Below are 13,506 nucleotides of genomic sequence, written 5' to 3'. Positions count from 1 at the left end.
AACTTTACTTAAGGGACCTCTTTCTAATCCCTGTCTTTATCCCTGCCTAGGACTTTCTTCTGGGACCTCTTTCTGTCCCACTCCCTGGTTTGGGACCTTCTTCTTGGTTTGGGACCTTCACCCTGTCCCCCTCTCTGTTTTCTGATACCTGGCACACATTCTCTCTAATGCCACTCAATTTCCGATTACCTGACCTGCCGTTTCGTGCCATTTCATGTTCTTGCTTCTTTTGCTTATGCATAGGCGCGCAGGGTCAGTTCCCAGCCTAAAGAACATAAAACACTAACTATTTAGTGGCCAGCGCATGCATGACAGGTCCGGGCTATGTAAAAAAACCCCGAACTGTGCATGTGCAGCCGTACTCTGGCCGGCACATGCGCAGAGGCCCTAATCTCCAACTGCTGATCTCAAAACCAAGGTAAGTATTGGAGTTTGTTAGTGCTACATCCTTGTGCAATGTTTAGAGAAGGCGCCTGCCATGCAAAAATAATTGGTATACAGTGTCTAAGATGTGAGGGTTGCAACAATGTGTGAATATGAAGAGAAGAGGTGGAGTGACCTGTACTGCAGTAATTGTAGAATTGGTAGGAGTAGTGCGGCTGGAGGTGTGAACTAGGAGTAACTTTTTCTGAGACTCGAACCCAAACATGCGTGCATCTTGCTGGCTGCATGCCTGAACCGTTTTCATCAGTCCTCAGCACCAATTTCAGATTTTTGGAAACATTGGAACTCTTAGGCCAACAGCTTTTATCAGTCTTGAACCTGAAGATCATTTGAAGTTACTTAGATTTTGCTAACTGCTCCCTTTCAAATTTATATATATCAAGTCAACCTTTATATTCATTGCTCAGTCTTTGCCCTTTTGAAAATGATATTGGAATTAAATTTGCCACTAAATCAAACAAAATGGGAAGAATAATCCATTTATACAGTACGAAGAAATGGTAACATATATTTCAACAATCCCGAGTGTGCTAAGGAATACACTACCAACCACTTTAAGATTAACACTCTGGCTCACAATGTGGCTCACTTATGCTTGCTAGAAGCTACATATATTCATATGTAGGGTCCTGTCCTCTGCAGGCAAAAGGAACATGTCCAGTCATTGTGCCTTTTTTGAATTAAACAAAAAGGTGGGGGAGCAGTAGTTTTCTGGTACACTGTCCATGGTAATGCCTTGACCAATCAGAGTCAACGTGCCAACTAATCAGCACCCTTTTCTTATGTAGGATAAATTGTTGCTCCCTTTGAAATTTGGCATTCTTGAGTCTGTCCTGATGAGATGAAAAGCTTTGACAGTATGTTTCTTTTTTCAGCAATATTAAAATATATTTCTTGTTTCAAGTAATATTTGCTTATCAGTTCTTCAAATTAAAACCTTTGGCAGAACATATTGGGCAAACTTTTGTGCCCCCTGCCGGGAGCAGGCTGGCAGGCAGAGAGCATAAAAACAGGTTGACCGGTGTCGGTTGCCATGACCATCGTCTACCCACCTCTGTTGGTATTTTGCTAGTGATGGGTTAGGTGTCGGGTGACGTGAGACACTTTAGTGGCCTACTAATGATCACTTAAAGGTCTCCTTCCCCAGCCACTGGTCTTTTAGCAGTGGCCGGATGTGCTCACGCCACATGGCAAGGCTGCCAGGTAAACGCTGGTGACCTGGCTGTGGGTTTGTGGGGAGGTACCTCCCGCTTGGCCACCCTGTGCCCAATAGAGGGACCCACAGCCAGCAGAAAAGGCTGCCCTGCTTTAAACCAGCCCCAGCCTGTTGATCAAGGCCCTCATCCCTCACCATGGCCTGCCTGAATGGCCCTGGCAAGGCCACTCCACTTACCTTCCAAACCAGTCTTCCCCATGGCACCTTGTTGGTGACAGCATCTCCAAACCCACAACCACTGCCATCTAGAAGGGCAAGGGCAGCAGACACATGAGAACACCACTACTGTTGTGTAAGGGACGTCATACACAACCCTCTTTACTCAATGAAAGCTAACTATATTTCATTCTCTCTTACCAGAGAGAAACAGAATAAGCCAGCATACAGCTTGAGGATTGCAAGTTTCCCCATGGGTTCTGGGCGCCATTGGCTTCATGCATATCACTTTGCGGGCACCACATGTCAATTCTGCTCTTCGCCACATCCATATCCATTCCCTCAACATCCAGCACCATAGGCAGTCAATCATAAAGGTCAATGCCTAGTATCCTCCAGCTGTCAAGGTGCCATCACACTGTGGCAGTCCACTGTGCCCAGCTGCATTTGAGCAACCATGGAAAATCAAATGGTGGTTACTGGGCAACAATGGCCATCTGCTGAAGATATGGCTGCTGACACTGATGTACAACCCATGTGTATGTGTGTACTATACATAGAATGAGAGTGATGTTATCACACAAAATGTGATGAAGCAGACCATTGGCATGTTAAAACAACCCTTCAGTGGCCTAAATCACTCTGGAGGAGCACTTCAGTACTTGGCTAAGCGGGTGTCAAGATTCATAGTGGTCTGCTGTGTGCCTCACAACCTCACCATCATCAGGAGACAGCCTTTGCCACCAGCTGTGAGGTGAGCAGCTGAGGAGCAGGAACAGGAGGAGGGAACATGAGCTTGAGACTGAGCAGCAGGAAGAGGAATTGAGGGGGTAACCTAAACAACCCCTTTCTGGCTATGAGCTGTCCATGGAGAATGTATCTGAATATACTAGTAACTACATCCCCAATTCCCCATTTACCAACAGTCCCATACTTTTGATTCCCTCCGTCACTGATCATCAGTGTCCACTTGGTCACAATGTAAAAATAAATTCCACCACAAAATAAACATTCCAACCCAAATTTATGAATCAAACCATTGCCATATTTCATACAAATGCCATCTAATCACACTTGTTCATTCCTTTAGTATCTTTCTTCCATGTGCCTTTGCCTGTCCTAGTGCTATTTGAAGTGCTACCCTTATAGCTGTAGCATGGCTGGTGGAAGGATGCTGACTTTCAGTGGAGAAGACTGCACATGGCCTTGCGAGATGGCATGGGTGGCACCAGTCTGGGCTGGCTGGCTGGCTGTCAAGCAACAAGGGCACTGGGGGGAGTGGTATGGGTTGGAGGACGAATCCTGTCTTCCTGAGAGAGAACGGCAGGTTTGTGCTCCATAGAGACACCACCACCACTCCCTGGGTAGTGCTTCAGAAATTCTAGCAATCTACTGGAGGACAGATTGCTGGAGTGCTGTGAGAGTCTGCAAGATCTTTTGCACATGGTTATCCACAACCACAAAGGCAGCAGTCTGAGTTTACAAGATAGCAAACGAACCTTGCAAGACAGCAGTCTGAACTTCCCATGCAGTACTCAGGTGTTGGGTGGCTCTTGTAATGTAAACGGCAACACTGACCATCAGATGCTGCATCATGGTTGGGTTCACAAGTGTGCTGATGAAGTTGCCCATCACTTCCATGCTGGATAGGATAGGCTCCTAGCTCTGCATAAAGCCCTGTGACAAGTTGTTGCTGGACTCCTCCATGCTCCTTGATGTCAAATGAATGCTTTCTGGCAGACTTTCCAATGCAGCAAGCATTTTGTTACGCATTGCCATCAGCCTTCTTCTGTAGGCTACTTCATTAAAGTCCTCACCCATGTCCTCTGTAGAAGAACTCTTGTTTGACCTTGCCTTCTGGTGAGCTGGCACTTGTGCTATCCTTGTCCCCTGCCCAAGCTGCAGGCCACCTGTGCCCAGTGTCTCATGATGTGCAAATCCTGTCCCTATGCTATTGTGTAAATTACACGCAATATCATTATTGGGTCTGGCAGCATTGAGTGTGAAGGCGAGTGATGGTACATCTTCATCGTTACTATTTTCTTGCTGTTCCCCCACAGCCTGGTCAGGTTGCAATTCTTGGCATCCGAATGGAGAAAGGCACAAAGGTAAGGCTGTGGTATGTGAAGAGGGGGAAGTAAGAAGCATATTTTTGTACAATCTGAAGCATATAAGTAAAAATGAGTGTGAGGTGTGGGGGAGCTGGGATGTGAAAAGCAAGATTAGGCATGAGGATGACATTGTCTTTGGTGGTTTACCCATCTGTTGGCCATGACCTCAGCAATGGGCATCCTAATAATGGACAGCATAGTTTCCTCCATGGGAGTAAGAACATGCAGTCATACTTGTCTCTCTCTAGTTAGCTCCTGCTGCCTCTGATTGTGGACCACATTTTCCTGAAAGAGAGAAAGAAGTGTGTTGGTGAGCACTGTGCAATCTGTTTGGATGATATGCCTTGAACAGTGCATTCAAGCTATGAGATATATGCTTGAGGCTTTCAGCAGTGCTAGGTGCTATGTACATAAGGGTCTGGGGGAGCAAATAAATGTCAGGTACGTTTTGATTTACAGAGATTGTTGGCAGGTAAGTAATGGGAATGTGAGGAATTGTGCAGTGGCTGGGACTAATGATGTAGTTGGTAGGATATAGCATTTAAAGATGCAGTCACAGAACTTGACCACTTGTGTGAGGTCATTGAACTTCTTGCGACACTCTGTCCAGGTCCATGGGGCTTGACTCCTGGCATTAACTACCACGGCTATCCGCTCTCATTGAGCATATATCACGAAGGCCTCCTGTGGATACAGGACATCGCTTTTCATTTCTACCTCCTCCACCAAGGCCTTCAGCACAGCAGCAAAACACCATAGAGCCTGCTCTCTCCCAGTTTGTGCCATTCTTCAACATTTCCCAGGTCAGAATCATTTAGTGCAGGACCGCCAGCGCCTGCTGCAGCCACAACCCACCTCATGTTTAAGAGGTGCAAATTAGTTTTAAGTGGTGTTAGCCACTCTTGATATTGGCCCCTGGCTGATGTATCCAGCCAATCAACAGTGCGGTTAGTGCTGGTTGGATGCTGAAATCATTGAAATGAGCAGGCAGCCCAAAATTAGCACAGGATAATTGGTCATCTTGATCCCTGCGCCTGTTTTCAGGGGGCTTTTGAATTTAATCCCTGATGACAGCATAGAACATGATTTTAATCTGAAGACAATATTGGAGCCAGGGTATGGACTACAAAATATACTTTTGAACCCTGAGGCTTGTAAAAACAAAATGGGCTTTCAGGAACTGTAGAAGTGTGTTCTGTGCAATAAATTTAGATTATTTCAATGCTGAATCTTGCTGTTGAAGGTATATAGTTTAACAAAACAACAAAGTTTCATGTAATTCTGGTTCATATCCTAGTTCTAATATTGCAAAGGTTGATCATACCCCTGGAGTCTAATCATTTTAAAGTCATGCTGTATAATGTATTTTTATTGACAATCATAACAAATGTTTCCCAGACTTGTACTGCAGCACAAACGTGGTCTTTAAAATGTGGCCAAGCCAAAAGTTTAAGTCTAATAACTTCATGCCTAGTAAGGCCACGCTAAGAATATTTATCCAATCTCTGTCTTTATATCTTAAAATGGGTATTGATTCCTTAAGAATAGGGAAGAAAGACATCGACAAAAGGCAAATTTATATCAGTTATCAGAGCTGAGATTATTCTGTTCAGTAAAAAAAGCTGTTAACATGGACAATAGGTAAAATAACTTCAGCAAACTCAATAGTAGAGACAAACTAGTTATTAAAATCATTTTAACTAAAAATGTAAATACACAGAGGAAAATAACTTTCAGTCTTAAGAGAGGATGGAGAAACTGTAGCACATAATGTGACAATTAGGATAAAATAGGGAAATCAGGCAGAACAATGACAGGGAAGAACTCACCAGAGAAGGCTATTGAAGCAGCTAGTATAAATAGGTAAAAAGATAACGGGCGGAATTTTATGCCAGCAGGTCCTGCCGAAGTCAATGGAGTTTAGAACATCTCGCTGGATTTTACGGCCTCTCACCCGCCACAACAGATCTGTAAAATTCTGCCCTGGGAGTTTTTCTGCGGCACAGGCTGAACAGCTAGGAGATGCCAGACTGAGATGCTACAGTGCTATTCCTGATGGGAAGGTGTAATTACAACATGACAAGTTTACATAGCAAAAGCAAAATACTGTGGATGCAGGAAATCTGAAGTTAAAAACAATTAATGCTGGAAATATTCAGCAGGTCAGGCAGCATCTGTGCAGGGAAAAAGAGTTAATGTTTCACATCAATGACCTTTCATCAGAACTGAAGAAAGATAAAAATGTAAAAGTTTTTAAGCCGCTGGGAGGGGAGAGGGGAGAGGAAGAACAAAAGGGAAAGTCTGTGATAGGGTGGAGGGCAGGATAGATTAACTAACAAAAGATTTCATGGTGCAAAAGCCAGAGGGAGCAGTAATGGGTGTAATAAAGAAAAAAAGGTGATGTTCAGATGAGGCGCGAATGGCTGTATAGCAGCCAACTGAATGCAACATGAAGGGATAAAGAAACAAATCAGCAAAAAAGCAAAACAGGCTATGGAAAGAAAGGTCAGAGTGGGAGCAAAGTGGAAACTTAGAATGACAAGCGGCGAGAAGCTCAGGATCATGCTGGTGGACTGAATGGAGGTGTTCAGCAAAGCAATCACCTAGTCTACATTTGGCCTCCCCAGTGTAGAGGAGACCATTTGGTGAACAGTGAATACAATATACTAAATTGAAAGAAGTACAGAATAAGTAAATCATTGTTTCACTTGGAAAGGGCCTTGGATGGTGAGAAGGGAGGAGGTGCAAGGACAGGTGTTGCATCTCTTGCGCTTGCAATGGGAAGGTACTATGGGGAATATATTTACTGCAAATTGATGGATTCCCACAACTACCTGGACTACACTTCCTCAAACCTTGCTTCCTGTAAGGACTTCATTCCACTCTCCCAGTTTCTCTGTCTCCATCACATCTGTTCTGATAATGCAACCTTTCAGATCATCGCTTTTGCTATGTCATCCCTTTTCCTCAATTGTGGACTCCCACCCCGCCCCTTCTCACTGTGGTTGACAGGGCCCTCAACCGTGTCCATTCTATTTCATGCTGTTCTGCTCTCATCCCTCCCCCTCACTCCCAGAAATATGACACTGCTCCCCTTCAACCCCACCAGTCTCTATATTCATCTGATCATCCTCTGCCATTTCCACTACCTCCACCATCAAATACATCTTCCCCTCCTTCCCCTTTTCAGCATTCTCCGTTCCCTCTGTGACACACAGGTCTACACCTCAAACATCCCCAGCAACACTTCCTCTCCTTCCTACAGCATCTTTCCATGCAAATGCAGAAGGTGCAATACCTGCCTTTCACCTTCTTTCCCCTCACCATCCAAGGCCCCAGGCAGCCCTTCCAAGTGAAATAGCAATTTACTTACACTTCTTTCAATTTAGTCTACTGTATTCACTGCTGACAATGTGGTTTGCTTTACACTGTGGAGTCCAAACATAGACTGGGTGACCACTTTCTGGAATGCCTCCGTTCAGTTGCAAGCATGACCCCAGGCTTTCTGTTGCTTGTCATTTCAATTCTCCACCTTGCTACCACCCTGATATTTCTGTTCATGGCCTGCAACAGTGTTCCAATGAAGCACAACACAAACTTGAGAAACAAAACCTCATCTTTCATCTCGGCATTCTATAGCCTTCTGGACTCAATATTGAGTTCAGCAACTTTAGATCATAAATGTGCCTCCATCTTGTTCTGTGTGTTTCTTTTGTTTTGTTTTGCTGGCTTGTATTTTTATCCTTTCATATTGCTTTCAGATGGCTGCTATATAGCCATTCATGCCTCATCTGTACACAACCTTTGTTTCTTTACGATACCCATTACCACTCACTTTGGTTTTTGCATCATGAAATAATGTTAGTTAATGTCTCTTACCCTCCACCCTATTACTGATGTTCTATTACTTTTGTTCTTCCTGCCCCCTCCCTCCTCCTATTAGCTTAAAAACTCCTACATTTCTATCTTTCTTCATTTGGATAAAAGATCATTGACCTGAAACGTTAACTCTGTTTTTCTCTCCACAGACCTCTTATTTCCAGCATTTATTGTTTTTATTTAAATTTACATAGTTTCTGTTACGAATGGAGATATAAAAATCTGTAATGGGAAAAGTTAAACTGCAAGAATATTACAAAAACACAAGACTCATATCAAAATGTAACATTTTATTTTGAAATCAGGGCATAAACTTTTTGAAACAAAAATAAAAATAAAAATACCTGGAAAAACTCAGCAGGTCTGATAGCATTGGTGGAGAGGAATACAGTTAACGCTTTGAGTCCGTATGACTCTTCATCAGAACTAAGGTAAAATAGAAAAGAAGTGAAATATAAACTGGTTTAAGAGGGCATGGGACAGGTAGAGTTGGATAGAGGGCCAGTGATTGGTGCAGATTGCCAAAAGATCTCATAGACAAAAGGACAAAGGGGTGTTGATGGTGGTGATATTAGCTAAGAAATGTGCTGATGGTGACTTTAAGGGTAGAAAGCAGGACAAGCAAGGGACAGATAGCCCTAGTGGGGGTGGGGTGGGGGGAAGGGATCGAAATTGGCTAAAAGGTGGAGATAAAACAATGGATGGAAATACATTTAAAAATAATGGAAATAGATGGGAAAAGAAATATATATATATATATAAATTATTGGAAAAGGGGGTTTGGAAAGGGGGTGGGGATGGAGGAGAGAGTTCATGATCTAAAGTTTTTGAACTCAATATTAAGTCTGGAAGGCTGTAAAGTGCTTAGTTGGAAGATGAACTTTTTGAGCCTGCATTTAAACTTTTATTTAGGTGATGATATATCATGTGCCTTTTTCAGCTCAATAATAATGCGTCTCCAGATGCCTTCCAATAGTTTGGCACATCATTCTTCTCTGTGCATATTGCCTTGCTGCAAATTCTTTTCATATGAGTGTCTAGGTCATTGAAGTAAAACACAAATACAATTTTGAGAAACAGTTCTTGTGAACTCCAATAATAGCACTGAAGGTGTTTTTATGGAAATGGAGCTTTTGTTAGTGACGAAGGAAAGGAAATTCCTATCTGTTGTAGACTTATCATGTACTCAATGAGAAAAGGACCATTTAAAACAAACATAATTTCTATATTTCAAAGTATGTACCAAGCAGAATAACATCATGATCTGATTGCAAAAGGACTGCAATAGTTAAATGGAAACAATCAGTCTGAAAAAAAATGTTCAATATATTACAGAGTGTAGACTTTTAATGAACGTTATTATGTTGTTTGGATATCTCAGGTTTTTATTTAAAAGAGTGTACATGCATTCACACAAGTGATTGTTCACATCAGATGGCAAAGTGAAGTTGAGATCCACTACCAGATCAGCCATGACCTTATTGAATAGTGGAGTAAACTTGAAGGGCTGAATGGCCTACTCCTGCTCCTAAGTCCTATGCTGCTTTATATCAGATTGCAGATGTTCTTTCGTCCAAACTTAATCATAAGGAATTTGTAAGGATAAGCATTATTTGACATTTTGATTTTAAGTTTTCACTTTATTTCACAATGGTTAGATATATTGGTATTAGACATTCGATAAAGTACCACACATAAAGCTACTTAATAAGATAAGAGCCCATGGTGCTGGAGGTTACATATTAGCATGGATAGAGGATTGGCTAACTAATAGAAAACAGAAAGATGGGATAAGGGGGGACATTTGCAGGATGGCAACCTGTAACTAGTGGAATGCCACAGGGATCAGTGCTGGGGCCACAATTATTTACAGTATTTATTAATGACTTGAATGAGGGAAATGAATGTACTATCGCCAAGTTTGCTGATGACATAAAAATAGGTGGGAAGGCAGATGATGAGGATGGCACAGAGTCTACAGAGGGATATAGACAGGTTAGTGCGTGGGCAAAAACTTGGCAGATGGAATGTAATGTGGGAAATGTGAGTTTATGCACTTTGGCATGAAGAATAGAAGAGCTGAATATTATTTAAATGGAGAAAGACTGTAGAAAGCTGCAGCACAGAGGGATTTGGGGATCCTCATTCATGAATCCCAAAAAGTTAGCATACAAGTTCAACATGTAATAGGGAAAGCAAATGGAATGTTGGCCTTTATTTCAAAGGGAATGGAGTATAAAAATAGGGAAGTATTGCTAAAACTATACAAGGCACTAGTTAGACCACACCTAGAATACTGTGAACAGTTTTGGTTCCCTTATCTAAGGAAAAATGTACTATCATTGGAGGCAGTCCAAAGAAGGTTCACTAGGTTGATCCTGGGTATGGGAGGATTTTCTTATGAGGAAAGGTTGAGTAGTTTGGGCCTGTACTCATTTGAGTATAGAAGAATGAGAGGCAATCTTATTGAAACATATAAAATTTTTAGAGGGCTTGACAGGGTAGATACTGAGAGGTTGCTTTCCTTTGTGGGAGAGTCTAGGACCAGAGGACATAATCTCAGAGTAAGGCATCACCCATTTAAGACAGAAATGAGGAGGAATTTCTTCTCTCAGAACATAGTTAATCTGTGGAACTCTTAACTACAAAGGGCTGTAGAAGCTGGGTTGTTATGTATATTCAAGGCTGAGATAGACAGATTTTTAATCAGTAAGGGAATCAAAGGTTATGGGGAAAAGGCAGGAAAGTGGAGTTGAGGATTATCAGATCAGCCATGATTTCATTGAATGGCAGAGCAGACTCGATGGGCTGAATGGTCTAATTCTGCTCCTACGTCTTATATATCCAATGTATTTATTGATAAAATTGTAATGAGACAAGGGCAGCTGAAATAAATTCAGTGTTTAAAAAGATTTAAATGGGTTACTGATGCATCACAAGGCTTTCAATGAGACGATCAAGGTATCGTTTTTGTTTACTACACTCAACAGAGGACTGCTGCATCCCTGTTATGTTACATGAAACACTATCTTTAATTGCTTCCTCCATTGCAAGCAACTGAATGATGCTGGGGGACAGCCTAATGCTGAACTGAGGCTTTTTAGGCTTGCCCAACAGAAAGTATCAAATACCATATCACCCTTGTATGTCTCAACCGTCACACATCTAATGTTGCAACATTAAAATCTCCACTATGCTAAACTATTAGGAGTTTGCTCCTGGATATGATGTAACCAAATATTTGCATTGCAATATTAAAACCATCATGCATTGCGTGTTTTAACAAAGGAATGGGAATGATACACGTTTGACAAATATTTAATCCAGTATTTATTAGAAATTTTATTAAATTCACTCGTAGTTTGAACATGGGCGTTTTATAGTGAGACCCTGAGATGTAGGACCCTTTAAGTTACGAACAATCTTTCAGCATTTATGGACCTATAGTACATTAAAGTCCTCTTTAATGCCTTTGACTTTATAGATGTAGAGATGTCAAATAATAATTTATTATGTAATCAGCTTAAATAAGAGCAATGATCAAACACATAACTTTAAGCCTTTTAAAAAGCACTTCTTCGCGGCTACGACTTTATCTTTTGAAAGATAGCAAATGTTTCAGTTCAATGCTAACTCCCTGTTTATGGAATAATTTTATTTACACCTTTAACTGTAATTATAGAGGAATAGGTGAATAAAACTTAATATTTCTTTTAAATAAAGACAATTCCTCTATTAGGCAGCTTGTGTTCATTTTAAAGTCCTCCGCAAGAATAAATAGTTCTTAAAATATGACCAATATTCTTCGTCAAAGACGTGTATCGTACATTACTAACATTATACAGTTATTTTTTAATAAAATGTTTGATTCTTATCCGAGCTGGTGCATCATGTAAAACTACAACAAGAGAATAAAAAGTAGATTTGCTGAGTGTGTGTGTTGGTGGCGGAGTGATTGGAAACCACGTCCAGGAGTGCGCGCTCAACCGAACTTGACGACGGGAAGTCCAAAACGCCCGTTTGATGGACACGCGGACTGGCCAATAGCGTGAGGGGTCGTGCGCGGAGCGGAGAGAGATGTCCAATCGGGGAGGGATCGGTGAGCAGCAATCAGGTTGGGGTGTGCAGGGCCGTGTGTGGCGGCTGCTGTTTCGAGGGAAGCGCAGAGCAGCGCCGGAGGCTGAGGGGAAGAGAGAGAGAGAGAGAGAGTGTGTGTGTGTGTGTGTGTGTGTCTTAAAGCCGCCGACACCAGCACCGCTCACACACCAGAGGCGCTGACACTCACTCTGACAGGCAAGCTGAACCTGGGCAGGAGGAAAGTTCAGCAACAAGAAAGTGTTTCGCCGCAACAAAAGGGGGCATCGCGGCGGCGACGACGACGACCGGGTAGTTCTGGCCGCACAGGAGCAACAATGCCGACCATGATCGAGAAAGGGCCCGAGGTCTCGGGCAAGAGGAGAGGCAGGAACGGGGCGAAAAGTTTTCCTGCGGCGGCGGCAGCAGCAGCAGCGGCCCCGGCGGCGGCGGTGGTGGCAGCGGCGACGACGACGACCAACGGCAACAACTCGTGGGAAGAAGCGAGCAGCGGCTCGGATGACGAGCACGGTAACTGGCATTAGCCTAGAACTGACTTTCTTTAAAAGAAAAATAATCATCACGGTTTATTTCAATGCGCTGACATCGGTTTGTCGACATATTTTAATGGAAATGTATGTTGACTACTTGTTACAGGTGGAGGAATGCGAGTGGGCTCCCAATATCAGGCGGTTGTCCCTGACTACGATCCTGGTGAGTTTTGAATTGTGTGGCGAAATAGCCTAAAACTGTCGTGTTCATCCTCGCTCTTCCTCCCCCCCCCCCATATCCTAAATACTTTTATTCAAGGGCTTAAATTAATATAGGGGTCAGTGAAGGAGAGCGGTGATTGGAAGGGAAGTGGCTTCATTCTGAGTCGTCGTGAGAAGACTTAATAGAGCAGACACAAAAAGTACAGGCTATTAATTATAATAAAATGAGGGCAGATGAATAACATCCACCGCCCCCCCCCCCCCCGCCCTGCTGTTCATCTTGAGAATAGCAGCAACAGCAGCGTGTGCTGCAGGCGTGCTTTGCCTTAAATCATCATTTCCTACCCCACCCTGAATAAAATTGAAATATTGTACCGGTAGTGTTCGTGCGTTCAAAAGTTCTTAATGGTTTAAAAAATCTTCAGCTCCCGGGTTTGAATAATATTAATTGTTTTATGCGATTTATCAAACTCCTCTCTCCCCCCCCCCCCCTTCCTCTTCACGGTTACTTTCACATTCGCTATGAATTAGCACGAAAAATGTATTTGAACAAATTTTGTGATTTTTAAAGCCGCTTTGATTTTCATTTTCAAATTCGTTAAAGTTATATCGCTTTAGCTCAGATCGACAACGTGATTTAGAAACTAAAGTGTAATTTGAAGTCTGCATTATTTACCGCTGGGCGCATGTGCGAGAAATAGGAAATCAAGAGGGCACTGAAAACGATGCGAAAGGTTGTGAATGCATGCATGTGTCGGGACATAATTAAAAGTTGGACAGTTATATATTCTCGTGCTTATTGCGAGTAAGGGTTTGGCATTAAGGGGACTGTAGGAAAGCCCCTTGCTGAAAGACTTTGAAAACAAAATTTCAAGTCGACATTTTTAACGTAAATATACAATATTTACCAATT

General features: G+C 42.5%; 1 protein-coding gene across 4 annotated transcripts in view; it reads left to right on the top strand.

Moving 5' to 3' along the window:
* Positions 1-11,940: 11,940 nt before the first annotated feature.
* rcor1 (REST corepressor 1) overlaps positions 11,941-13,506 on the top strand; it is a 151,133-nt gene continuing 149,567 nt past the window's right edge. The window contains exons 1-2 of one of the 4 annotated variants that reach the window (XM_041214393.1): positions 11,941-12,411; positions 12,538-12,594. In XM_041214393.1, coding sequence (XP_041070327.1) covers positions 12,219-12,411; positions 12,538-12,594 — 250 coding nt within the window. In that variant the 5' untranslated portion in view covers positions 11,941-12,218. The remainder of the gene's footprint in view (positions 12,412-12,537; positions 12,595-13,506) is intronic. The other 3 variants (XM_041214396.1, XM_041214392.1, XM_041214394.1) reach the window with 3 other exon arrangements.

Source organism: Carcharodon carcharias, chromosome 20 (genome assembly GCF_017639515.1).
Source record: "Carcharodon carcharias isolate sCarCar2 chromosome 20, sCarCar2.pri, whole genome shotgun sequence".
NCBI lineage: Eukaryota > Metazoa > Chordata > Chondrichthyes > Lamniformes > Lamnidae > Carcharodon > Carcharodon carcharias.
This window is presented reverse-complemented; position numbering and strand designations above follow the sequence as displayed.